General features: G+C 41.9%; 3 protein-coding genes across 4 annotated transcripts; 1 reads left to right on the top strand and 2 right to left on the bottom strand.

The window, feature by feature from the left end:
- The first annotated feature begins 594 nt into the window (after positions 1 to 594).
- LOC110383209 (uncharacterized) lies at positions 595 to 978 on the top strand. The gene has a single exon (XM_021343954.3). The coding sequence runs from the start codon at positions 716 to 718 to the stop codon at positions 890 to 892; it is 177 nt and encodes a 58-aa protein (XP_021199629.1). The 5' UTR covers positions 595 to 715; the 3' UTR covers positions 893 to 978.
- A 1,675-nt stretch (positions 979 to 2,653) lies between these two features.
- On the bottom strand, positions 2,654 to 12,078 carry LOC110383208 (proteoglycan Cow). 2 transcript variants are annotated; one of them, XM_021343953.3, is made up of 9 exons: positions 9,467 to 9,598; positions 7,359 to 7,425; positions 7,010 to 7,112; positions 6,699 to 6,842; positions 6,244 to 6,421; positions 5,652 to 5,730; positions 5,444 to 5,542; positions 4,685 to 5,065; positions 2,654 to 3,998 (listed from the first exon to the last, which is right to left on the bottom strand). In XM_021343953.3, the coding sequence occupies exons 1-9, from the start codon at positions 9,566 to 9,568 to the stop codon at positions 3,913 to 3,915; spliced, it is 1,239 nt and encodes a 412-aa protein (XP_021199628.3). In that variant the 5' UTR covers positions 9,569 to 9,598; the 3' UTR covers positions 2,654 to 3,912. The 2 variants fall into 2 exon arrangements, with proteins under 2 accessions (XP_021199628.3, XP_049694650.2); XM_049838693.2 differs by lacking the exon at positions 7,359 to 7,425 and having other exon boundaries at positions 9,467 to 12,078.
- A 7,315-nt stretch (positions 12,079 to 19,393) lies between these two features.
- On the bottom strand, positions 19,394 to 24,494 carry LOC110383207 (uncharacterized). Its single transcript, XM_021343952.3, has 4 exons — positions 24,267 to 24,494; positions 21,062 to 21,728; positions 20,888 to 20,997; positions 19,394 to 19,667 (listed from the first exon to the last, which is right to left on the bottom strand). The coding sequence occupies exons 1-4, from the start codon at positions 24,472 to 24,474 to the stop codon at positions 19,636 to 19,638; spliced, it is 1,017 nt and encodes a 338-aa protein (XP_021199627.1). The 5' UTR covers positions 24,475 to 24,494; the 3' UTR covers positions 19,394 to 19,635.
- Positions 24,495 to 27,257: the final 2,763 nt, after the last annotated feature.

Here is a 27,257-nt window from a genome sequence, read left to right as displayed (position 1 = left end):
AGAAAAAATTTCAAAAACCCTCATTGGCATTAGGAATTTTGTCGTTGCCTTTTTCTAACGCGGTTGTGGAAAGAGCTTTCTCGCAAGTTGCGATTATTAAAGACAAACTGAGAAACAGATTAGCCATCAACACGACCGAATCTATTTTGAGAGTATATTATTATGAGAGATATTCAATGCCGGAAGGATGTGTTAATTTTAAAGTAACTTTTAAAGATGCTCAAGAGATTTACGGAACTCTCGGAACTGCAGCCGGCGACGTAAGTGAGGATGCTGATCCAGTATTTAAATAAATATTTTTCTAATTACTGGGGGTTTTTTCTCAAAACACTAACATTTTGGGGGGATTTTGGGTAAGATTTGGGGAGAATGCTAGATCATCATCTGGCAACACTGCTACCCGGGACGACTGCCAAAGATATTCAAATGGAAGTTGGTACACATAGCAGAAGAACAAAATTACAGAATAATACATAGTATTAGTCATTTTGGTACGTCGCGTCATAATATTATTAATTTTAGATATTTTTTCTTATGCTTAGGGATAAACCTTTTTTTGGCGTTGGTACCACTCACTGTTTGACAAGTTCTTATATAAATAATCTGTGGTTTTCACTGGTCGATCGAACTACCGAAGATCTTGGTTGGAAACTTATTTACGTAACAACTCGCAGTTTTGCAAACGTTGAGGTTAGACTTGGTAAAATCTTTCAAAATGTTGGGCCGTTTGGGAAAAAAACACGTTGAGATAGCGGCATCGTTCGCGACATCAGCAGTTGGCTTCGGAGGTGCGGCGCTCGTGGGCCTCATCTACGTCACGGACTGGAGACGGTTCTGCACCGTGATCCCCTTCTACAGGGGCAAGTTCCAGCATGAGCAAGAAGAGAAGTAATTCACAAAGTGAAATTAGCGAATCAATTATGAATTGTATATTTATTTAGTGTCAATGTTATTATAATATCTAAGTCAGCATTCTAATCCAGTATTTTTACTTTGACTGTCTCAAATCCTATTGGAACCGGGCCTGTTTCTTGAGGTTTAAGTTAGTAAACATTTTTTGATGTTTTGGTGGTTCCTGACATCAATACAGTGACTCAGAGAGTCCGAGAGTCAGAACCAAGGATTCCAGCTATCTGTGTAATAGTTAAGGGTAATATACAGTACTAATATAATGTGTGTACCTGTGTGTGCCTGATACTTAGCTGTAGGCACAGAATAAGGAAAGACAAGCGGAGACGCCCTAATGCTGGTAGGTCAGGTGCCTTCTTCTAGATCAAATAGGTATGGTGGCACAACCACAATGATCAGTTTGAAGTGAACTATCAAGGCATGCAGGTTCTATGCAAATCAATGATTTTTTGTAAACAAACAACTGGTGATTTTAAAGAAGTCATATAAGGGTGGAGACAGTAGCATTCCTTGTCTTCTGAACACCTACATTTTACTGTGTTGTCAGATTTTCGGCCATCTCCTTTTTTTTAGGGTTCCGTACCCGAAGGGTAAAATGGGTCCCTATTGTTTTTGCTTCTCTGTCTGTCACCAAGCTGTATCTCATTTGAACCGTGATAACTAGTTACAGAGTTGAAATTTTCACAGATGATGTATGTCTGTTGCTGCTATAACAACAAATACAAATTTTCACATTTGATGTATTTTTGTTGCTTCTATAACAAAAAATACTGAAAACTCCAATAAAATAAATATTTTGGGGGGCTCCCATACAACAAATGTGATTTTTAGCTTATTTTTGCTCCATATCGATAACGGCAACAGGTAGATTGAAATATTCACAGAAATAAATAATAGTATGGAACCCTTTATGCGTGAGTCGGACTCGCACTTGGCCGATTTTCTTGATTTTCTCCACTCCTAGTCATTTAGTTCTCAATGAGTGTAGGTTTGCCTAACATTAACTATTGTATCCATTAGTAATTTCCAAAGAAATGAAACAAATATTTTTTTTTTATTGGTTTATTAATTTATAAGTACAGGGACAGATTTAAAAAAGTGCAAATAATTATCTAACTAATGTGATTTATGTAGATACCTGTACTTGCTTACAAGTAAAAATAATATTCTATAATATCTAATTTCCTACAACACATTCATAAGAAATAGTAAGAATCCCAGCAACACAGAAGCGTTACGGCATACTGAACAACATAGGCAACAAGCAGTGAGCTGCCACAGACGAGTGTCATGTGTGCTGCTCTCTTGCCCATTATTACATCTAGTCATTTAATATCAAACATTCATAAGCTTAGTTTTCATAGTATGTAGGAATGTCTGAGTATTTAAGGGTTATAATGATTTAACTTTCTAAATAATTAACAAGGCTGTTTTCTTACAAACATACATATGTATGTACATATATTTATATGCATAGATTTCATAAAAATGTGTTTACAGTACTCTTCATGACACATCTTATACCTGCCTACTTCACACAAGTACATAGGTATCTGCAGTGTACAGCACAGCATAAAATAAGTAGTTGGTAGGTACTAAATAACCAGTATAGGTACTTAATTTTGTAAAAAATTAAAATACATTCCAGAAGTTCAGCTTCACAATGTGTCACAATGCAAAAATTACTACATGGGCAGTGACTGAATATCAGCTTAATTTTATGTAGGACTTCTTATAATATGAGTATGACCTATAACTTTCCGATTTGTGGAGGACGGCTAATCATGTAAATAAAATAGATCAGTTAAGTAATGCATAGATTAATCTTAGAAGATTATGAATTAGGCCAAATAGTCACCTATTAATCTCACACCCTGGACAACTATAGAATACAGGGTTATATAACGTGAATATAGGTAACAGCTTATTGTTTACCTATTTATAGACATTTTATTTCTTCTACATTGAAATATGTGGGTACTACGAGTTGTTACATAGAACTATGCACCTGCTGTACCTACCATTAATTAGGTACGTTGTATATGTCACCGTAAGATTACAAACATCGTTAGATTACAATCTATCTCGAGAGATTGTAAACTGTCGAATTATTGTGAACCGTAACATCTGATTGCAATTTAACGCATTATTTTTCGCTATATTATAATCTATCGATGAGAAATTGTCAAATTGTCAACTGTCCAAAAGCTCTCCCTGATTGGTCAGTCCTTTTGTAAGATCGACCAATCACGACCAGCCGTTCTGTTCCCATGGAGTTCCCGTATACTTTTATATAACTAATTCTATAGATATAAGTTATTTTCAACAGGAAATCAATTTATAATCACGAAAACACAGTTGTTTACACAATCGACAACAAACGAAATAAACAAACAAAATGGCGGGAGCGGCGGGGGCACATTACGTTCTACTACTCAGCGCGCAAGATGCATTCCGTTCTACGCCAGTTGACAATTTGACCGCTTTACATTGATAGATTATAATATAGCGAAAAATCATACGGTAAATTGTAATCAGATGTTACGGTTCACAATAATTCGACAGTTTACAATCTCTCGAGATAGATTGTAATCTAACGATGTTTGTAATCTTACGGTGACATATACATCCCATTCATAAGTAGAAGGTAGTGCTTAAATTCTAGGTAAGTAGGTACTTACCTGTTGCCTTCACGATAGTGGCCTATGTAGGTACCTACGCACTTTTATAGGTGCCTATTATTGATACGTACCTAAGTAAAGAGGTACCTTTGTACCATTAATTTGTAGGTATACCTAAGTAGCTAAACTTGTAAATATTTTATACATATTCACGGCTTTGTTCACACGTTCAGTGGCTAGGTTTCCTTTGTCAGAGTGGTTACGTACAATGCCTACATTAGGTAGGTATGATTTGAGAGAAGTCTTCTGTGGAAGACTTGTAAGTACTACGGAGTTATCCGACAGCGCTCTTCGTGTGTGTACGGATGGCAGGCGCGGGCGGCTAGAAGCGCAGCTCGGCGTCGCCGCTGCCGCCGCCGTCCTCGTCGTCCGCCGGCGCCCCCTCCGCGCCCTCCGAGCCCTTCTCGCCTGCAACGTGCAACCGCCACAAACGACGTGACTTTTATAACATTTCTTTATTGACAGCTAGCGGGGGCCCGATTCTTCTAAGTAAATATTGTAAAAATTTAATATAAATTGAATCGCAAAATGATTTATCATATGGTCACGTCTATTGCGGTTCAGTTCTCAGCGTTTTGTTTAGTCTGCTGTGCTTTTGCCGTTAAAGTACAAAAATTAAATATATGGAACGTTTCTAATGGTTATGCGTATTCCGATGTTTTCAAGTCAACGGGCCCTTAAAATTCAATATCAGACTATTCAGATCTTTGATTTTGCTGACTCCGTAGTCGCTGGCATAAGGGACAGGATCCGCGTACGAAGTCGCGGGCAGAAGCTAGTTTTACATAAAAATGTGACGTTTTGTCAACGGTCGGGTAAACAGTTATCGGCACGGATATTGAGCTCTCGGCGGAAGAGGGGATCGCATTGTGCATTGTACACATATCGCAATAAATCGATTCTGTGCAGGTGAAGGTCAGGGCTCAATATCCGTGCCGATAACTATCCCGCCATCTTGAAAATGTGTCATTCTTTGTTTACATTTTGGCTCATCTCGGTGAATAGGGTATAGTAGCATAATGCCCGCTAAGGTTAAAACTGCTATTGAGATCCAATTGTCACATTATGAACGGCAAGTGTCGGGCGGAGCGTACCGGGGCAGGCGGGGGCGCCCTTAGTGCGCGAGCCGGCGAGCTCCTGTCCGTGCGCGTCCACGCACCAGCACACGCCCAGCGCCGCGTGGCACTGGCGCGGCCGGTAGTAGCCGCGCGCGTCGCACGCCGGCACGTAGGCGCCGGGCGCGGCGGGGTGTGCCCGCGCGAGTGCTGCACACGGCCGCGCCGCGCGCCGCATGCAGCCGCACCACGCCGCGCGCGACACCGCCGCGCCGCACGACGCCAGGAAGGGGCGCAGGCAGCGCTCGCGCTCGTCGTGCCGCAGCGCGTACAGGTTGCCGGCCGACAACAGCCCGTCGCCGTCCGCGTCCAGGTGCGCGAACATCCAGCGCACCTCCGGCTTGCAGTCGCCGGGGAACCCTGCGGGGGCGGACCGTTAGCGAGGCGCCGCGCGTCTGAGGCACGCCGCTGATTGTAACTTTTTGTCAACGTGACTTTTTGTCACTGTCACCTGCTGTCACCCACGATGCGCTCACTGAATCTGTTCTTGGGTGACAAATCGCGTTCATTTTCGTATGCCGGCTGAGTGACAAAAAGTCACCAGTGAGTGGACTCCCATTGTAATGTACAGGGCGAGTGACAGTCACGTCACTCCAGCATTGCCTGCTGCTGCAACTATTTGTCACCGTATCCACGTCACGTCACCATAATGAGCGCACTCAGTATAGTTTTCATTACACTTGACTAAGTGACAAAAAGTCACGGTGACGAAAAGTTGCCATCAGCGGCTAGCCTTACCGTCTGCCGGAGGAGCCGTCGCTCCCGCTTCGTCCATCAGCACCGAAAACCAGTCTAAGAGTCGATTCGCCATCTTGTCCAGTGCACAGCCTTCGGATCCTGTCGATAGAACATTATCAGAAGTTAAATACTTCTTATATGTATGCCTCCATGTGGCTCTTAGCGAGAACTGATGCGATAGAAGTAAGCGTAGGTCTGTGAAATCTACCTTGAGCTAGGCGCCGTCTGGATTGCCTTTCGGGCAGAACTTCATTGTGAGATGATTCAGATTTTCGTCGTCGCCAATCCTGTAATTAGAAGTCACACACATTGAGTTTTATGCATATGGTTCGCTTAATCTAAAGTTACTTATAAAGGGATTTTGTTTTTAATTCTTTTCTTAGCTAATGATAGGATGGCGCTGACCTAGGTACCTACGCGACTGAAAGGAACGGAACGTCATATCAACATCATATAATTTTCAGGTTGTATAACGGAAAGTACCTACTTGAAATGAACAATTAAAGAAATAGGGAGAAAAGAAGTCAGTCAGATTATTATCAGAATTTGGCGAGAGATTTTGAAAACAATTTGTCCAGAATTTCTTGGGTCTCGGCTCAAAGGGCTCGGTGCAATGTTTTTTTTTTAGTTTGCCAAGGCTCACTAACGTAGTAGGTACAACGCCACCTATCTTCTTCGTCTTGGGAATAATTTTTGTAAAATTCCGAATAAGAAAACCTCCTGTTATAGAGAAATACATATACCATAGAAATGTAATAAATAGATCTGTTGTCGTATGAGTGTGGCAGTGTGGTACGCACCGGCGGGGGGCGGCGCGCGCGGCGGCGGCACGGACAGAAGCCGCGGCACGCCAGCCGCACGGGCCGCGCCGGCCGCCGCACGCAGTTGTGCAGGTCCAGGCGGCACAGCGACGAGTACGTGCGGTTGTCGGAGCCGCACAGGAACTGCGCGCGCGCGCGCCCCGGGCAGCCCACGCACCTGTGCCGCAACATGAACGAATGTACCTACGAAATACTTCTCAGCCTTCCCCTGTGAACTACTGCGGACCTGTTATACCGGCCGCGAGTCGCACGTCCCCGACGCCACGAAAATGAGACAGATGACAACATTAGAGGGAGGCACAGGCGGCAAAGGTATATGACTGGATTTTAGTCAGAAAAGTCTGACACTTCTCTGCGCTGTGACCATTCCCCTTTGCGAAATCGATAAGTGGATAAGATGCAATGATCACTTGGATTGAGTCGAGCAGACTGACCGTTTGGCGTCGTCTGCGTCGAGGCCGGGCTCGGCGTCGCGTGCGTCGTAGAACACGTCGTCGTCGTCGTCGCGCTCCCACTCGCCCGCCTCGCCGTCCCCTCCGCCGCCCCCTCCGCCGCCGCTAGCCGCCACTAGTATGTCACTGCAACAAACGTCATCAGATTTATAGGTCATTACTCACCGACCATGACGTGTGCAGTGATTTAGCACCAAGGCAGAGGATCACATCGCAGGCAGCGCAAGGCAGAGGATCGCGATACGATCCACTTCCCAGTCACACAGGAACGCATCAGGAGATGGACAACTCACCCTCGGCGCAGTATATCCTTCTTGGTAGCGCAGAGCGCAGTGAAGGCGTCGCGCAGCACGCACACCTCGCGCTTCTTGCACACCAGCGAGCGGCACAGCGAGTCTGTCAATCGATACACAATACAATGCTGCCGCTCTTATACATGTATTTGAAGATCCCACGTACTCCATACATGGGCCCTTAACAATTAACTCAACCATTCGAATTAAGCTTCAGTGTTGAAAAAACAATAATACCTATCTTTATTGGCAGAGATAAGCTAAATAAGTGTTACTGCTACGATGTCACATAAGTAGGTACAGTAGGTAAATATTAGCCTGAAGTCCAGATTAGATGAAAAGCACTCACTGTGGGGATCGTAGACATACCGACGAGGCCTTCGCGAGTGCGCACCGCTCACCGCTGTGCCCGCCTCCTGCAACACAGCACGCGTGCTTCATAACTACTTGCACAGGTGCCACTCAAAGCTAAAACTGCTATTGCGATCATATTGCGATTCAATTTCTATTCGGTTTTGACATTATTAACTTAGGAGAATCCTAGAAAAGGCTCGGAGATGATGGATGGATGGATATGGTGGAAGAGGACAATCAAAGAAACGATGGATGGATTGTGTGAAAGTCGACATGGCTAGAAAGAACGTTACTTGTGAGATGACGGCAGACAGAAGAGTATGTAAGAAGAAAACATGCTGCGCCGACCCCAAATAAAAATTGGGATAAGGGCAGGAGGATGACGATGAGTGTTTTTAAAAATCGGTTCAATGTTTTTGTAAAACAAAAATTATTTTTTAGCTTTTCAGTGATAAGCATAGTTGTCACTCTCCGCATTAGTGGAAAGTTCCCAATATAATAATATAAGCCCTAATACGAGGTAGTTAATATAGGTATACCGTTGCCCTCCAAACCTCCACTCTTGTAGGTATATGTAGTGTAATAACCAGACATAGGTATAGGTACGCCTGAGTGTCAAGTTTTTACCCTACGCATGCCTGCAACCTTCGAAAGTTGCCCTCGATTTCTCGGGGTTCCCTTGGATCCTGATTTTATAAAACTATGGGACCACTTGGGAAGTATACCTACCCTAAGAATTTTGTAAATCGGTCCAGGCGTCTTTAAGTAAGGTTTTTGGGAAGTCGGTTATAAATAAAAGGAGAAAAGTAATCAATCAGATTATTATCCGAATGTTCCGAGAGGATCTTTCTGCAACTGACGCATAACGGTTAGTAGGATGTCGGATAGGTATAATATTATACCTCTGTTGGTTTTTCGATACCTACATTTATTAAAATATGTAAACCGCATGCTTGCAAAAGATTAGAAATTTGGTATTTTGTAATTTTTTTCAAAAACTGTACCTTTATAAAGTTCTACATTTTTTTTTTCAAATTTTTAACTTATGTGGGACATGTTTACCAACTTTCAGAGCATTTGTTTCCGAAAATATTAAATAAAAAAATAAAATATTAATTAAATTTTAGTAAACCCTTATTTATTTTAAAATACCTATTCAACGATATACCTATATCATAAGTCAGGATTTTGACAACAAAACATATTTTGCGTGGTTTCATAGTTGACTACGGAACCCTAACATTGCTTTGTCAGTTACACCTACTTCCCTAATGTGGATGGACTCCTAATACTTTCGGCACCTTCTCCACATTTTCATTGCATTTTCCTTGCGTTACCTGTCTACCTCATCTGAGCCCTTAGTAGGTAGGTATATCAAGTAGGTAGGTACCTAGACTACAGTTAACTGCCTACTGGTAGGCTGGCCAGTCGGCGCCATACCAGGCTTCTACAACACGAGATGCAGGAGCAGAGATTTACAAAAACCTACGGTAAAAAATACCATAATAGGCATGTTACCTATACAAAATCGATATGAACCTACGAACAGCCTATGAACGTATTGTTGATATAGGTATAATTGCATTGAATCCATGGGCCCGATTCTATTAATTTTACTTAAGCGACATACGATTCACATTCGACTGAAATTCAATCACGAATCACGACTCAATTACGATTGAAGCGTATGTGGCATTCCGCAATTTTTTCATGGAAATAAACGTTTTTATCCTTTTCTGACATTTAACAATGAATCATTGTGTCTGCAAATGATTTACGATTGCAATATGATTGTAGAGCAAACTACCGTATAGACCAAAATCACCAAAATGTCAGACCACTCGCAATCCAATCGAATGTCGCTGGAATACGATTGGTCTTTTATTAGTAGCAGGGCTGCTGGACCGTGTCTGAGTTGTACCTACTTATGCTTTTGAAACCTTTCAAATCTGTAGGTAGTATCTTTTGTATACCGAGTGTTTAGGTAGGTAACTAAAAAGGAGCACCCTAAGTAAACATGTCAATAACACCCTGGGACTGCAGGAGCACTTGACACGAAATGAAGGCGCAGTGCAGCGAGCAGAGGGCGCGTGCGAGCCTCACCGCGTCGTCGTCGAACTCGAAGTCCTGGTCGGCGCGCCTCGCCGCGGCCGCCGCCAGCGCCAGCAGCGCCGCCAGTGTCGCCGCCCTCACGAACGAGTGCATCGCGCCACCGCACTCGCGCCACTGCCGCGCGCCGCCTGCCCGCCCCGAGCCCGCGCCCCGCGGTCCGACCCCGCGCCGCACACTGCCTCTGGGTACTATGCCTACAACACTTTGCCTTCTGGGAAGTTTCATTCTTCATTTATAAGTACCTACCTAGCTATTTTATTTGGTTGTCAACGTATTTTCGGTACTTAATTACAGGGATGTCTCTGTAATTCGAGCTTGTGAGTTGTGGTTCTGGTTCAGGATTATTTACTGAAAGATCATAACTAGATGATGACAACATCATGAAATATCAGATGTTAGATAGGTACTTATAGTTATCGGCACGGATAATGAGCTCTCGGCGGAACAGTGGGGATCGCTTTGCCCACTGAACACTTAAGGCAATAACCCAATAAATCACTTCTGCGCAGGTGAAGGTCAGGGCTTAATATCCTTGCCGATGATTATACCTGCCTACTACCAGCTTTTTAGAATTCCGTATCCAAAAGGTAAAACAGGACCCTATTGTTTTCGCTCCTCTGTCCGTCCGTCCATCACCAGGCTGTATCTCATGACCCGTGATAGTTAGAGTTGAAATTTTCACTGATGATGTATTTCTGTTTCCACTATAACATCAAATACTGAAAACGGTGGCTGGGAGTCGTTTCGCGACACCCGGCGCCCGTGGTGTCTACCTGGTCCAGCGCGGCGGCCGGGATGAGAGGTGCGAACTCTCTGTCATTCCGCCGTCTCCCTCTCGACCCGAACCATGGCCCGAACCAGGGCTGGATGCGAGAAGCCGTCGTGGTCCACCGTGTCTTCTGGGCTGTCCGCACAGTGGTGACACCCGGGCGCCTCCTCAAGACCGATTCAATGCAGGCACACCGGACACCGTGTTTGGTGAGGACCTGCGTCATGCGGTACGTGAGGTCGCCATGACTCCTCCCGAGCCACTCCTAAAGAGAATATAGGCTACTTTATTTCCGCCGCCCCATGTACATTCCTCTGAGCCTTTTTCCCAATCATGTTGGGGTCGGCTTCCAGTCTAACCGGATTCAGCTGAGTACCAGTGCTTTACAAGAAGCGACTGCCTATCTGACCTCCTCAACCCTGTTACCCAGGCAACCCGATACCCCTTGGTTAGACTGGTGTCAGACTTACTGGCTTCTGACTACCCGTAACGACTGCCAAGGATGTTCAATGACACCCATGTACAAATCTTACAAATAATAGGGGTTAAAATATGAAATTGAAAATTACTGAAAATCTAAATTGTTTTTTTTTTTAACAAAATTATTTAATCAAACTATTTGCCATTATGATCTATACAGTGCTGCCATCTAATAGGAAGGTCATTTATGCCTTTACGATAGAACTCTGAGGATCTAGACTGCAAAAACTGGTTGAAAGAATTTTGTGCTGCCTCCTGGGAAGAAAACTTCTTGTCTCGCATATAATTGGCCAAATCACAAAAAAAAAATGGTAGTCCGTTAGAGCAAGGTCTGGCGAATATGGAGGAAGATGAATAGTTTCCAACTGCAGTTCCTGAAGAGTTAAAACGGTTTCTCTTGCTGTATGAGGTCTCGCGTAGTCATGGAGCAATAACGGTGAAGGTCGATTCATGAGTCGTGGCTGTTTTACTGCAAATTTTTTCAACATTATTCGGTGTTCGACTGGGTATCTGCGTAGTTTGACTAGGATCGGCTTTCACCATCTCTCTTAATTCCTCGTTAATCACCTGTCAGGCGGTCTTCCTCGTGGCTCGTTCTTCGAGTTGAAGTTTCCACCACGAAAGCGTTTAATCCAAAATCGCACGGTGCGTTTATTAGCAGACACCTCTTCAAATGCAGCATTGATATTGCGGGCTGTTTCTGCCGTGTACTTCCGCGTCGGAACTCATATTCAAAAATTAGTCACATTTTCGCAGTACCTACCTATCCATCTTTCTTGTTTAAGTTGAATAACAAAAACAATTAAACATCGATAGGTAATCAAATGTCTCACATTTTTTAAAAGAACATCACAGAAACCATGTGAAAAAAGTTTCATTCGAAAACTTCAAACCATGAAGACTATCTATGGCAATTCAAAAACCTACAAGAACAAAACGGCAATTTCATACTTTAACCCCTAATAATAATTTTCCATTTGTAGTAAATTCGGCTATTTTAGGACTGAACTATTTAAAGTACTTATAAAACCATGATAAAACCAGTGGACGTGTGTAACTTTTATCATAGTTATTAACCAGATAATGAAATTCCAGATAATAACTAATAACTTAGGTACTACTAAAAGGAGTAAAAAATTCCTCCCCATGGCTACCGACTGGGAGCGTGCCCAAAAGGCTGACAGCAGTGCCATGCTGGACAAGGCCAGCTTTTAGTCACACGAAATGTCAACCAAGAGCTCCCGTACGTATGAACAAAGTAGCCTGAACCCAGGCTATGTCATTCAAGATCACAGAATTGATTTACAAAAACCCAAGACTCACAATCAAATATGTCCCCAAAAAATGCTTATTATCTTTGATTAGGGCTGCCATCTCGAATTCCGCCAAACCCGGACAAACAGTAAATAAAACCCGGACATTTGGCGTAAATCGCATTTTTTCCCCGGACGAGTCCGATTTTTTTTCTTAAACAAAACAAGACCTGATTTTTAATCCATTTACTATAACCACATGCATAAATTCTATGAGGTGTTTCCTTACATTGAAAGATTGTGACTTCGAAGGTCATAAATAAGAAAGCTCATATGAAAACTAGGAGTTACTTTCTTGTTAATAAAAGGAATTTAGTTAGACAAAAAATTATGAAAAATACAAACAACTGCAAAGTGAAGTAGCGGCGAGCGAAGCGAGCGCAAAATTTTGAGAATATAGGGATATTAAAGTAGCTAAACTAGAAACAAATGATAATGTTAAGTAAAGAAGCCGCGAGCGAAGCGAGCGCGAAAATTTTTGAGTTTTGGGACAGAAAAGTACCTAAACAAGTTATAAAAAAGCCACTGGGAACTGCAGAGCTTAGCGAGTAAAATTTTTTTAAAATTGTTTGTTTGACTCTCAAATTAAATTCGGAATTAATCACAAATAAAAAGAAACCGTGATTAGGATCGATAACCAGTTGATTTTGTTAATTAAGTGCTCCAACTTTTTGTTATATTGTACTCAACAAGTAAACGCAGAATAAATAAGAAATAAAGAAATAACCGCGAGCGAAGCGAGCGCATTTTTTTATTCGCAGGTTTTTCGCACACCTTGCCGGTTTTCCCCGGACACTTCTTGAAACCCCGCCCGGACGGCCCCCGGACGGCCCCCAAACGAGGACAAATCCGGGGAAACCCGGACGGATGGCAGCCCTATCTTTGATTCTATTATTTGCATATTGTCATATACTGTAATATACAAAATATATCAAACAATGTTTAAGGTTCTTCTAACCTGCAGACAGACATGTGTAGCTGGGGAGTTCGTTGAGCCACTTCTTCTTCCCAGATTCCAAGTAAAAACACATAGGCAGTGGTGAAGGGTGGGTGTTTTAGGGGCTATCTATTGTAAATTCCTGACGTTCAAAAATTGCTGTCTTGTGGCTGCAAGACAGCACTTTTCAGTTTGAATAAAAGATTTTTTCATCCCACCATTTCGGAAAGAGTAGGTACATTGTTTTACCCTTTGATATCTGAGCGCAAAAGCGCGAATTTTTGCATAAATAAAATTTTCCATTGAAACACGATGGAAAATTTTATTTATGCAAAAATTCGCGCTCAATTTCATCAAAATTGAGTCCGCGGTTAAAAGGCAGCTTTGCACTCTTGTATAACAAATAACTATTGATTTGATTTATTGACTTTTCATTATGCGGTTCCACAGGTACGAATCAAGGACTTATTACAGAGTAAATCGTCGTGCACTGTATTAAATTCTTTATAATGATCTATTTGTATATTGTAATATTGAATTGTTGTGCGAATGCGCGTGTCGCGTCTGGCGCGCGCGTAGTGTTTGCGCGCGCGGGCCGCGGCATCCGGCCCCCGCCCGCGCCGCCTCCGGCCTCTCCCACACAGCCTTCAGAACGCTGGCCCTACTCGCAGCTTCTTACCACCCGCTACATAACTACCTACAACTAGTTCAAACATTTAGTTACTCCGCTGTGGCACAACATCCCAATGGATCATTCGCTGTTTGTAGGTATATGCTGTTATGAGCAATTTTTCCAAGTAGGTTTTTCTGCTTTTCACAAGCATGCGGCAAAAATGCGGTTTGTGTGGTGCGCGATCATTCACATTATTACCGACCATCCCATATGTTCATAATTTTATCAGACGATTGCGAAGAAAAAATAGGTACCTAGGTACCTAAGTACTTCATAATACTACGGAAACCTTGGCATCGCTTTAAAGATAGGTCAAAGTAAGTGCCTACCTACATATTCTATTGTTTTTAAGGCGACCTGCGTCGATAATTTTGCCAATGTCAGAAGTGATGAGAAAGCGATGCAAAGATATTCTTGTACCTGGGCGAGCCCGATTTTGCTAAGTTAATAATGTCAAAATTCAATAGAAATTGAATCGCAATAGCAGTTTTAAACTAAGCGGGCATCCTGCTACTAATATAAGACCAATCGTATTCTAATGACATTCGATTGGTTTGTGGATTGGTCTGCTGCCATTTGGTCTATACGGTAGATTGCTCTACAATCATATCGCAATCGTAAATGCAGACAATATGATTCATTATTGAATCATAGAAACGGATAAAAACGTTTATATAAAAGAAAAAAATAGCTGGGGCCCGATTCTCCTAATTTTACTTAAGCGGCATACGATTCACTTTCGACTCGACTCAACTGAGATCCAATCCCGACTCGATTACGATTGAAGCGTATGTGGCATTCCGCTATTTTTTCTTTGAAATAAACGTTTTTATTCTTTTCAGTCATTCAATAATGAATCATTTTGTCGGCAAATGATTTACGATTGCAAAATGATTGTACAGCAAACTACCGTATAGACCAAAATCACCAAAATAGCAGACCAATCGCATACCAATCAAATGTCAATCGAATACGATTGGTCTTTTATTAGTAGCAGAATGCCCGATATGGTAAAACTGCTATTGCGATCATATTGCGATTCGATTTTGACATTATTAACTTAGGAGAATCGGGCCCCTGAATGCCACATACGCTTCAATCGTAATTGAGTCGTGATTGGATCTCAGTCGGATGTGAATCTGATGTCGCTTAATTAAAGCTAGTAAAATAGCGCCCTTGGCATAGCCCTCTCCTAAGTGACTCTCAGCTTAATCCTGCGGCCTATAATTAGCGACCCCATCTCCTTGGCACCCGCCGTACACATGACTGCGACGAATCAAAAGTTCTCATATCAACAAGCTCAGCCACTGGGTACCTACTGCTCCGAAACTGTTGAGGAATTTCCTTAACTGTACCTTGATGGCATTCATAACTCGTCTTCGTGTAGGTGAAGTGATCGGCAGTAGGTATTTAAAAAAAAACCATTGAAGACTTCCCTCGAGTCTCGCCTCTCTGATCAGCTCCAAATTTTTTATACTTTGTAGTACCTACTACCTTTTGGTACACACCTATTAGGTATATCAAGATTTGACACTGTTGGCGCCTACAATTTTCGAGAGTACCTAGTTCTAGATTACCTTGTTTTCGCGAAAAGATATATAAGTTGGGTTAGGATATTTATCTTTACTGTAAGGTTGATGCACTCACAAAGTAGCCACAGTAGCCAGCAGTGCCGGATTTATATTTTTCATTAGTGTAGGCTACTTTATTTCCGCCGCCCTATGTACAAACCTTACAAATACAAGGGGACATTTTTTTTAAACTTTTATCTTCTGAAATCTGCCGCCCCTAGGCCGCGGCCTTCGTCATTTGTCTAGGAAGATAAAGGAGTGTGTTCCATGTTCAGCAGGCTGTTGTACATATCTCATACTTTCTAACTAAAGGCTCGCACGAAACTGATTAGTTTCCAATAATTACGAAAACCTACGAGTATGTAGAGTATATTGATTTTTACTATACCCTTTCACTTACGTAAGCTAATTAGGTTTGGAGGCAAAAACGCGAAAACCGGCCAATTGCAAGATCGGTCTCACACTCAACCATTATCCATTCCATGGAAATACCACGTTTGTTGTATAGGAGACCTCTAATTTGTATTATATTGTAGATTTTAATTTAGTTCTTAGTAGGTAGGTACCTATTTATTGTAGGTAATAGCGGCAACAGGAATATATCATCTGTGAAAATTTCAATTAATCTTGAGATACCTCCTGGTGACAGACGGACAGCGAATAGGTAGTACCTAATAGAGTTTTACCCTTTGGGTGTTCGGAACTCCAAAAGAAAAATATGTAAGTAGGTATGTGAATCGCGAGGCTCGTGGATAGTTGGGGCCCTGTTCGGTGAGCAATGCTCATGGGTAAGAGAGCTTCGGCGGCAGTGGGTGTTGGTGCAGCAGCGAGCGGCTCGCGGCACTGCGGCGGCGCGGCGCCGGCGATCGATCGCCGCACGCAGACACGGCGGCGACGGTCGACACTTTCACTCGCTACCTAATGCCTTGTTTGGATTGAATTTTTTAACCAACTGTCAAGGGTTAGGTATATGAATTTCTCACGCGTATCTTGTCATTCCACATGCATGTAATATGCATTATGAAGTACATACATACATACATCCTATTGAAAGTATTTAAAACAATCATTTGACTGTTCACGACAGTCAGGTTTTCCATTACCCAAGTGTTCTTAAATCATCATTATAATTTATTTATTTATATAAATGACCTCCCAGACGTAACCAACTATTCCTGCACACTTTTTGCTGACGATGTATCGGTAACTATACCTAAATTAGAGAAAAATTATGAGGATGAAATCAACTGTACAATAAATGAAATAGCCAAGTGGATGGAAAATAATTATTTAAAACTAAAACGCGCCTTAACTCAAAACTAAATAACAAATCATTAAATAAAACGGACAAAACCACCTTTCTAGGAATAGTTCTCGATGAACGATGTTCGTGGAGCAGTCATGTGGAAAGTGTGCGGGAAAATCGACAGATTTGCATATGCTTTGTGTTTTTGGGAGTCGGTTTTATTTTTTTGTAAAAAGTTTTTTATTTTTAGCTTTTCAGTGACAAGCATAGTTGTCACTATCCGCATGTCATATCCGCAGTGTAAGTTCTCATTAATACGAACAATATAAGCCCAAACACGAGGTAGTTTACACATTCATTGTTCAAGTTCCCTCGACCTTCTCTGGTCTTCATCATCAGGTCAGCTCCAAACCTTCACCATTGCATAGTGTTATCAGACATACGAATTAGTGTCAAGTTTTTACCCTACGTATGACTACAATTTTCGAAAGTTGCCCTCGATTGCTCAGGGTTTCCATCATCAGATCCTGACCTGGTGACTATGGGACCACCTGGGGCCCGATTCTCCTAATTTTACTTAAGCGGCATACGATTCACTTTCGACTCGACTCAACTGAGATCCAATCCCGACTCGATTACGATTGAAGCGTATGTGGCATTCCGCTATTTTTTCTTTGAAATAAACGTTTTTATTCTTTTCAGTCATTCAATAATATCGATATATATGTAGGTACTACGTACTAGATAGAACGTTCCGAACAAAAAGCTTACCACACTGAACTGCACTGCAGACTATGCAGTGCCTAAAATGGCAAATCAGAGCGATTTTGACACCTGCGTCAGATGGATGTCTATGAAACGACAATTATAAAATAGAAAATACATATCAAGGTATAAACTTACACATATAAACTATTCGAGAGTCAAGTTAGTAAAATTACACGCTGTTCATGCTATTACAACGCTTGTATATCATACTTTTCATTTATAATTTAATTTTACAAATATGCATTAATTTGTTAACGCCCGCCATCTTAAATTATGGATTAAGAAAATCGTGCAGAAACAGATGTGCCATAAAACTGGCAGTAGGTAAAATATCAATGAAAACAGACTTCACTTTGTCATGGTATGTTCTTACTTTCAAGAAAAAATAATTAAATTCGCGAAAATTTGTGATAATCTTAAGAAAAAAAAACATCGTAATTAATATTAAAAACCCTAAAAATAAGTTCCTGGTTTTAATATATTACATGAGTTTGCATTCAATTAGATATAAATAAACTTTTTGATATATTACATGATTTTGAATTCACTTAGATATAAACTTTTTGAGTAATGAAACATGTAGGCAAAATACGAGTGACACTTCTGCAATTAACATCAATGAGGATGACTACATGTCACAATACGTCAACGAGATGTCAACAGACGACATATGCGGGTAAATTATTTGTATGGATGTTCTTGTCTATCGCTAGAATATATGTCAATGTTCAATAATGAATCATTTTGTCGGCAAATGATTTACGATTGCAAAATGATTGTACAGCAAACTACCGTATAGACCAAAATCACCAAAATAGCAGACCAATCGCACACCAATCAAATGTCAATCGAATACGATTGGTCTTTTATTAGTAGCAGAATGCCCGATATGGTTAAAACTGCTATTGCGATCATATTGCGATTCGATTCCTATTCGATTTTGACATTATTAACTTAGGAGAATCGGGCCCCTGGGAGGTAAACCCTATCAAATAAAAAAAAAATTTGCAAATCGGTCCAGGCGTCTCCGAGTAATCGGTGAACATACATAAAAAATAAATAATAATAAAAAAGATCTCGACGAATTGAGAACCTCCTCCTTTTTGGGAAGTCTGTTAAAAACGGTGTATTCGAGCTATTTGTAATGTGGATAATAAGACATCATGTAAACCGCTTTTCAAACAGCAAAAAATTCTAACACTTGCATGCATTTATATAGAGGAAGTTTGCAAATTTACAAAATTGTATGAAGATATGTTTAAGAAACTTGATGATGATTGCACATTTAACTGTAGATTCTCAAAGAAATTAAATTTACCATTTATGAGAACCGAATAGTACCGTAGAAATTGTTACCCAATGTGCATTCGAATTTACAATAAGCTACCGTCTCGCATTAAAGACCTACCAATGAGTAAATTTAAGAGGTCCCTCAGAAATTGGCTTATTGATAAATGTTTTTATACAGTCAAAGAGTACCTGGAGGAGAAATAGTTATAATGCAAAATGATTGTAGGTACTTTTTTAGCTATTAGATTATAGAACTTAAGATAATATTTGCATGACTAAATTATAAGTCGAATATAGTGAGACCATATTTTTTATTGTATCGACCATCATATTGTGCCTATATTCTGGCAAATATATAAATTTCAATTTCATCAACAGCCTTTTTATCGTCCCACTGCAATGGAGTTTCTTGCCGGCTCTTCTTTATCAGAGCAACTTTTTGGAATCGTGAAACTAGTGTGACGTTACATAAGAGCCTGCAAAGGCCTATTTGAAATAAAAACTTCGACTGCTGCTGTGCACAGGCCTACCCCCATGCAGAGAAGGGATTGTGCGTTAACGGTTGATCACCACGCCAGCTCAATACTAAAGCTGGTGGATGATTTCCAAAAAAAAACTATTTCATATTTAGACTTTATAAAATCATCAAATCAATCAAATCTATCTTCCTACTAGAGATGATTTATAATTTGGTGTCCAAGATATTCTTAAAACATAGAAACCTAAAATCTATGATTTGAACTAGAAGGTACCTATCTACACTGCATACATACATACATATACATAGAATAAATTATGTAGGTACCTATATCAAACTTATCCTTAACTAAACATTTCATTTAACACGGATTAGCATAAATAATGAACAATCTAATGAATATAACATTTAATCGAGCACTATAGATAGAGGTACATTACACTTAGAATAGATAATTAAATACTTATGGATAGCGCAACCTGCATGACACCGTCGCGGCGAGCGCCGCAAGCGACAGCGGCGCAGCGAGCACCGCAAGCGACAGCGGCGCGGCGAGCGGCCCGCGCCCGCCCCACCCCGCCCCGGCCTCGCCCCGCCCCGCGCCCTCACCCGCCCGTCCCTCCCCGCCCCGCGCCTCACAGACTCGACAGGAAGTGCCACTTGTCCACTGCAACACATGAAACGTCACCACAAACCTGACATTTGCCAGGTACTACATGCTCACTGAGTACCTGCCTATTAACCTAAATTACCAAAACACTTCGTCCGTTTCCACTGAGGTTTGCCGACTCTCCCTGAGGAGCGCTTGGAACATCGCGCTGACACGACTGTTGTCCCCTGGGACACTCACCGCCTACACACCCACGCCTACGGTGGCCGTTATCGTCAGAAGTTCTCGAAATACATCTATCATCAATATAAAAGTGAAACCCGGTTTCCGTTGTCACGACATGAAAACGGCTTGACCGATTTAGCTGAAAATTAGAGGGGAAGTAACTTTGACCCGGGAGGTTTTAGGATAGTTTTTGTCACTATCCGGCTACGGGACGCGGGTGAAACCGCGGGCGAAAGCTAGTATACAATAAATCATCCTCATCATCCTCCGCGCCTTTTCCCAACTATGTTGGGGTCGGCTTCCAGTCTAACCGGATGTAGCTGAGTACCAGTGCTATACGAGAAGCGACTCAGCCTGACCTCCTCAATCCCGGCAATACCCGGGCAACCTAATACCCCTTTAGACTGGTTAGACTGGTTAGACCTAGATAGACTGGTGTCAGACTTATTGGCTTCTGACTACCAGTAACAACTGCCAAGGATGTTCAATGACAGCCGGGCCCTACAGTTTAACGTGCCATCCGAAACACAGTCATTGGAGTCTAAGATATACTTAGAAAGTACATACAAACTTAGAAAAGTTGCATTGGTACTTGCCTGACCTGGAATCGAACCCGCGCCCTCATACTCGAGAGGTTGGTTCTTTGCCCACTAGGCCACCACGACTTCTAGCTTACAATAAATGTAATAATTTTTCCGGCGTCGGTCCCGAAAGGATAACGTCGACCGCTTGAAGCTGTCGACCGCACTCATTAGTTGCAAAGTTGCAACTGCTTGTGTGCGTCCGTAGTAGTTCACTGTGCAGTCTACAGCTTGAAGCTGTCGCCATTTTCGGCGGTATGGCGGACGGCGGATTTTGTTTGAACCTTGCGACTTAGTACAGTAATAATTCCAAGTGAAGAGATTTGAAAGTCTCAATCACAGTCAGATAGATATTAGACTGGTGGATGTATTATAATTAGATAAGGTTGTTTGTTATCAATTTTGGTTTGTAAACCCACAAAATAATGCAAAAATGTAGGATGAGAAATGGTGTGGATGCATGATACCGACCTGCCTGCGGAATGGGCTGCGGCAGTCCACGCGGCGGCGCCTTCGCCAGCACCGCGGCCGCCTCCGCGCGCTCCACGCGGCCCGCGCTGCCCTCCACGCTCACGTTCGTCCTGCAACACAACCGCTGTAGTGCTCCGCGCCTCGCCAGGCCTCCGCCCGCCGTGCCACACTCACTTGCTGATGTCCGTCGCGTCCGCCACGTCGCCCGCCACCAGCGAGCGCCAGAACTCGTGCACCTCGTCCACCACCTTGTACGCGAACTCGGCGTTCTTGGCCTCGCCGTCGAAGGCGAAGCGGTTGACGGGCTTGCCGTCGGGCACCTTGTAGAGGCGGAACCACTCGACGGTGGCGCGCAGCAGGCCGGGGAAGTGCGTCTCCACGTCGGCCACGTCGTGCAGCTTGGCGGCGCTGGGGTCCCGCGCGTCGATGGCGATGAGCTTCCAGTCGGTCTCGCCCTCGTCGATGAGCGCGAGCGTGCCGAGGATGCGCACGGGGTACACGTCGCCGCGCGCCGCCACGCGCTCGCCGATCTCGATGACGTCGATGGGGTCGTTGTCGCCGCGCGCCTGCGTGCCGGGGTCCACGTGGTGCGGGTTCTCCCACGTCTGCGGCAGCGCGCCGTAGTTCCAGATGTAGCCGCGGTGCGGGAACACGTTGCTGACGAAGCGCAGCGCGCCCTTCTTCACGTCCTGCTTGATGGGGTTGAGCGGCTCGCCGAGGCTGATCTCCATCTTGGCGTTGGTCCAGCGCGGCACCTCCACCACCATGTTCACGAGCCGCTTGCTCTTGTCGGCCCACAGAGGGATGTCGTGCAGCGGCGAGATGGGCCCGCTCTCGTCCTCTGCAACCACATTGCGTGCATCTTATTTATAATTGACACATTATACATCACGAGCACAATATTATTTATACGCTTGCCTGAACACGCTAATCTCGGGAACTACTGGTCCGATTTTAAAAATTCTTTCAGTATTAGATAGCCCATTTACCGAGGAAGGTTACTTTTTACTCGGGGTTTTTTTAGGAATGGAACTTTTTAATCGAGTTCGTGCAGAGGCCCTCACGGGATGCGGGTGAATACCGCTGGCAGAACCTAGTTTACTAAATTTTGACTCGACCATTTTGTGTTTCTCCCTGAATATTTGTCAAAATATTATTTAACCTTTGGTTTCTGTGAAGAACACGTACGGAACCACATGCAGATTAAAGGAATTTAGGTATTTAACCAATTTACTAAATGTAATTATGTACCTATGTAAGTATACCTGAAAGGTAGTCTTAAAGTTGTTGTGAAGAGCAACAGAGTAATGTACAGAATGCGATCGTCATAATATTCTTATGGTTATGCGTATAGCGTTGCCAGGCGACCGGATATAGCCGGACATAGTTAGGCTTTTTGATTGCATGTCCGGCTAAAATAAACGGTGTCTGTCTTGTCCGGCTTTTGTTAGGCTTTTTAAGCTGCGTCTACGCTAAGAGCCGAGCACGAGCGGAGCACGAGCCGAACACAATTCGTTTAGTGTGGACCAACTTACAAGCCTCTAATGAGCGCGCTGCGAGTATTTCGTTCGTGCTCGGCGGCGTTCCGCCTATTGTCGGTTTTTGACGAACACTTGGGATTTGGTAACAGTGATCGTTGTAGCTTCGTTGTACGTCCACACTTGACGCCGCGAGCGACGAAGCCGAGAATGGCTCCGCTTGTGCTTCGCTCGTGCTCGGTTCGTCTAGTGTAGACCCGCCTTTAGAATTTAATTTTGACTGATGACTATTTGACTGATTAATAATAAACTACCTATCTAAGACTGATTTGGCATTCGATTTTATTTATTATGTCACTAGTTTACAAGATTTATGATAATAATCAAAAAGACTTGATTTTACATAAAAATAAATGTCGTACCTATTAATACTAAGACAAAATCCTCAATAATATAGGGTGTCCGGCTTTTTTAACCAAATGTCCGGCCAAACTGGCTGGTCTGTCCGTCTATTAGGTTTGGCGACCTGGCAACGCTATATGCGTATATGCGCGTTATGAGTGATTAGAATGCCGCTTCTGAGCTATGAGCCGCGCAGCAGAGCGCTGGCGCGGGCCGTGAGTCGTGACGTCACGCCAGCCGCGACAACTATCACATGCTCGTGCTGAAACTACGACCCGCGTAACCTCGCGATACGTCCCACTCCACTATCGCATCTGTCAGAATGTTCAATGGCTTCAATTAATCTTTGTGTTCATAAGATAACGAATACATCTCACTCTCAGCTTTAGCAATAACTTGCATAGCGTTACATGCGTCCTGAACAAGTACTTCGATAAACAGTAGCCTACCCTCATAAAAAAGCAGTGGCAAATCTACCGCAGTCTGTGGGCGGCACGCCCACAACCCTAATGTACTTGTTCCTCTAACTAATCCCTTACGCATTCCCATATATAGCTATTCTTTTATTTCATTTCCTTTGTACAGTCAGCTTTAAAAGTCGCTATATACATCCATAATTCCAAAATTGTTGCATAACAGCGTAGACTACAAATCTACATACACACATCAAAAAAAGTTTGCGATCACTTCGAAAAACTGAAGTAGATATTATTATCAACAATTTCAGGAGTCAAGCATTAAAAAATTAAGAAAATAGTGTTAAAAATTTCAATGAATATAAATTAATAATAGTGTGAATACAAAAAAAAAATATTTTATTGAATAAAAGTCTCTCAACTCTCAACAACAACAAATATCCTGCACCAGAAATGGAACAGATTTGTACAGTTTGATGTATTTTTATTAAATTTCAGCTGTCAGTCATAACATATTTTAGCTAAGTATATCCTATGTGTATAATTACATAAACTTGAATAAATAACATGTAGTGATTATAATCAGAATCTTGAATATTAGATACGGTGTTGCATATCGTAACCTTATCAGATAATTTAATTTTATGCCATGATAATAGAAGTTGTGGACCAATAAATGTAAATGTGAAGTGAAAGGTTCTGCATTCTATATTGAGTATATCCTTGAACCATAACTGTATGCTTACAATCACCATCTAAGCATTGAGCTTTAGTTATGCCGCTACTTGTCAGTGTCTTGTCTTACAGTTTCCATTTGAAGAGAATCTACACTGAGCTTACAACTGCGGCCTTTCAATAAGTTCAAGGTCATAGGTTATGTCTACGTCTGGCATACTGTGTGACTTTCACGATTACTATCGCATACGTCTCTCATGGCGATATATATATTGACAGAGAGCAAAGTCCGATAACTTGGAACTGTCTCGGGAAAGGGTTCAGATGGACGGCGGCAGTAGTGAACATGCGGTATTACTCGGCGGGCAGGCCAGCACCCGCTGGCAGAATGAAGCTGGTTGTACTTACTGAAGAACACCCGGTAATCGGGCGCGTAAGGCGAGCCTCGTTCCTCCGCGATGTACATTGTGCTGGTCTTGGGTGACGGAGCTGTCGCACTGATACCGCTACTGGCACAGGTCTGCGCGTAACTAACACTGCTTGTCACGAATGTTCGTCTCAATATCGACAAACAAACCGGAACCGACACAACTGTAATGCAACGTGTTAATGACATTTTGCTGTCTTTGACGTCTGACGTTCACATTCCTGACATTTGTCAGTTGAATAAAGTGTTGCACATAGGGTTGCCAACATTTCATCAGTATTTTCCAAAATAAGTAAATTAAATAAATAAATACATAGTATTTTATGAATATAAGAATAAGAATCTTTATTTGTATGAAACACGGGGTACATAGATGTAACATTTGTTATAAGTTCTGTATGTTTCGCCGTAGCATCGGCATACAAATATAAATAAAAAACGTATTTATCAGCTAGAACAAAATTAAAAACAAATAACAATTTAAAATCTTAAAATTAATAATACCTAAACAGTTTTTTCCTTAAGAGCCAAATACTCGGCCATAGAATAGAAACATTTCTCTAAAAGCCATTTCTTGAGCACATTCTTAAATTTATACAGTGGGAGTTCCCTTACAGTTTTAGGTAGCTTGTTAAATATTTGGATAGCCATACAATGACAGTTCCTTTTAAACAAAGTAGTCGGACAAATACTTTCTGGTTTCGCTAACTTTCTCGAATAACCTTCCATGTTTTTTAACGAATACCCCAACTTCATAAATGTAGAGGCATGTTATCGTGAGCACTTTAATTTTTTTAAAGAATGGTCTACAGGACTCCATTGGACTAATACCACTTATTGCCCGAATACACTTTTTTTGGGATATAAATGCTCTATTAATATCTACCGAATTACCCCATAGTAAAATTCCATACCTCAAAATTGAGCCTACGTATCCATGGTATGCTAATAGTGCAGTTTTCTCAGATGCGAGTTTACGTATCTTTCTAAGAGCATACTCGAACCTGTTGATACGCTTGCAAACATTATTTACCTCCACTTTCCAATTACAATGCTTATCAAGGAAAATCCCTAAAAACTTCGTTTCATCGATTTCCTCAACTTTTTGGCCGCGATAATTTATTTCTAAATTTTGAGTTTTGCTATTGTAGTTCCTAAACTGGATAATTTTAGTTTTAGATATGTTAGCTGTGAGGTTGTTTTCACTGAGCCAGCTTGCTACGTTTTCTATTGTGCTGTTAAGTGTTTCTTTGTATTCAGAAAAATCTTTGGTATACTCAGGTACTACTATGGAAATATCATCTGCAAAAAGAGTGCACTTAAAATTTGTAACTTGTGGCAGATCGTTAATATAATATATTAAGACAAGAAGAGGACCTAATACACTTCCCTGGGGGACTCCGAAACTATTTAGTTGATAAGGAGATTTGTGTGATGTAGAAATAAGATTTTTGTCAACGCGAATAATTTCTACACATTGTTTTCGATTTCTTAGGTAATTAGCTAACCACTGCAGTGCATTTCCTCGGATCCCGTAGTATTCACATTTTTGTAGCAGGATTTGATGATCAACAAAGTCAAAAGCGCTTGACATATCAAAAAAGATTGCAGAGGCTCGCTTCCTCTTGTCTAGAAATTCCGTCACATTTTTTTATTAGAGAAAAGGCTGCAAGCGTAGTTGACTTGTTTTTCTGAAACCCATTTTGATCATCAGATAAGATGTTATGTTTATTCAAGAAACTACTTATGCGAAAGTGCATTAACTTTTCGAAAATTTTAGAAAAAATGGGTATTAGCGTTATAGGCCTATAATTATTCAATTTCTCTTTCTCATCCTTTTTATACAGTGGTCTTACAATTGAAAGTTTAAGTTTGTCAGGAAAAGTGCTCTCAGAAAATGAAAGGTTAATAAGATAACTGTTGCAATTTCATTTTGACATTTTTTAATTATTTTAGTTGATATAGAGTCGTAAACCAACAGCATTCGTATCCTTCAGTGATTTGATTGCTTTCACTACCTCACTTCCAGTGCAAGGTGATAAATAAATGGTTGAATCGACTGAATTAAGAAGGGAATAGTTAGGATTATTTTTGTTACGCTTATTTGTCTTTGTAATATAAAACTCATTGAATGCTTTAGCTATTTCTACTGGATCATTTATAGTATTTTCATTATATTCTATACTAGCTGTTGCCCGCAACTTCGTCTGCGTGGGCAATATAGAATAGTTAAAATACTACTTATCCCGTAGGTGCATTCTTTCACGTGACAGTATAATTAGGATTAGCACTTAGCAGTCGCATAGATTCATTGATCAAGGTTGTGTTGTGGATGTGACCATTTATCTAAACAAAAGAAGTAAAGTTTGTGACGTTGTGAATATCTCTGGATCTAGTCAGCCAATTTGGAAAATTATTACGTATGGTGCGTAAGTAATTTTCACAGGAAACAGTTATAATCTATGTCTATATGCTTTGATCTCAGTGGCGTGCACTTGGAGAGGCCTATGTCCAGCAGTGGACTGCGATAGGCTGATGATGATGATGATGATATGCTTTGAGTCTGACAAAGCTGTCATTTGTACATTTTCTGCAGCTGCTGCGACTAATCAGAAGCCAGAAAGTCTGTCAGTCTTACCATGGATATCGGCTTCTGTAGTTGACTGGATTGAAGATAGGTAGATAGGTAGTCGCTCCAAGCAAAATATTGGTACTCAAACAGATTCGGTGACTGGAAGCCAACACCAACATAGTTGGGGAATAGCCGGATGGGTGATAAAATGAGTCATCATCATCTGCAGGCGCATTGGGTAGGATAGTTTCACTACTGGGGAGAAACACTTGTATGACGGGGATTTTCTGTGCACTTACTCACTATGGTAAGGCTAACCCCACATTAGGCGTGCGCGATCCTCGGGCGTGTGAGTAGCGCGGGCGTCGCGAGCACGCTGCATGAACGTCGCGTTTTGCTG

Source organism: Helicoverpa armigera, chromosome 12 (genome assembly GCF_030705265.1).
Source record: "Helicoverpa armigera isolate CAAS_96S chromosome 12, ASM3070526v1, whole genome shotgun sequence".
Taxonomy (NCBI): Eukaryota; Metazoa; Arthropoda; class Insecta; order Lepidoptera; family Noctuidae; genus Helicoverpa; species Helicoverpa armigera.
The sequence above is the reverse complement of the archived record's forward strand: the minus strand, read 5'-3'. Positions and strand labels throughout refer to the sequence as shown.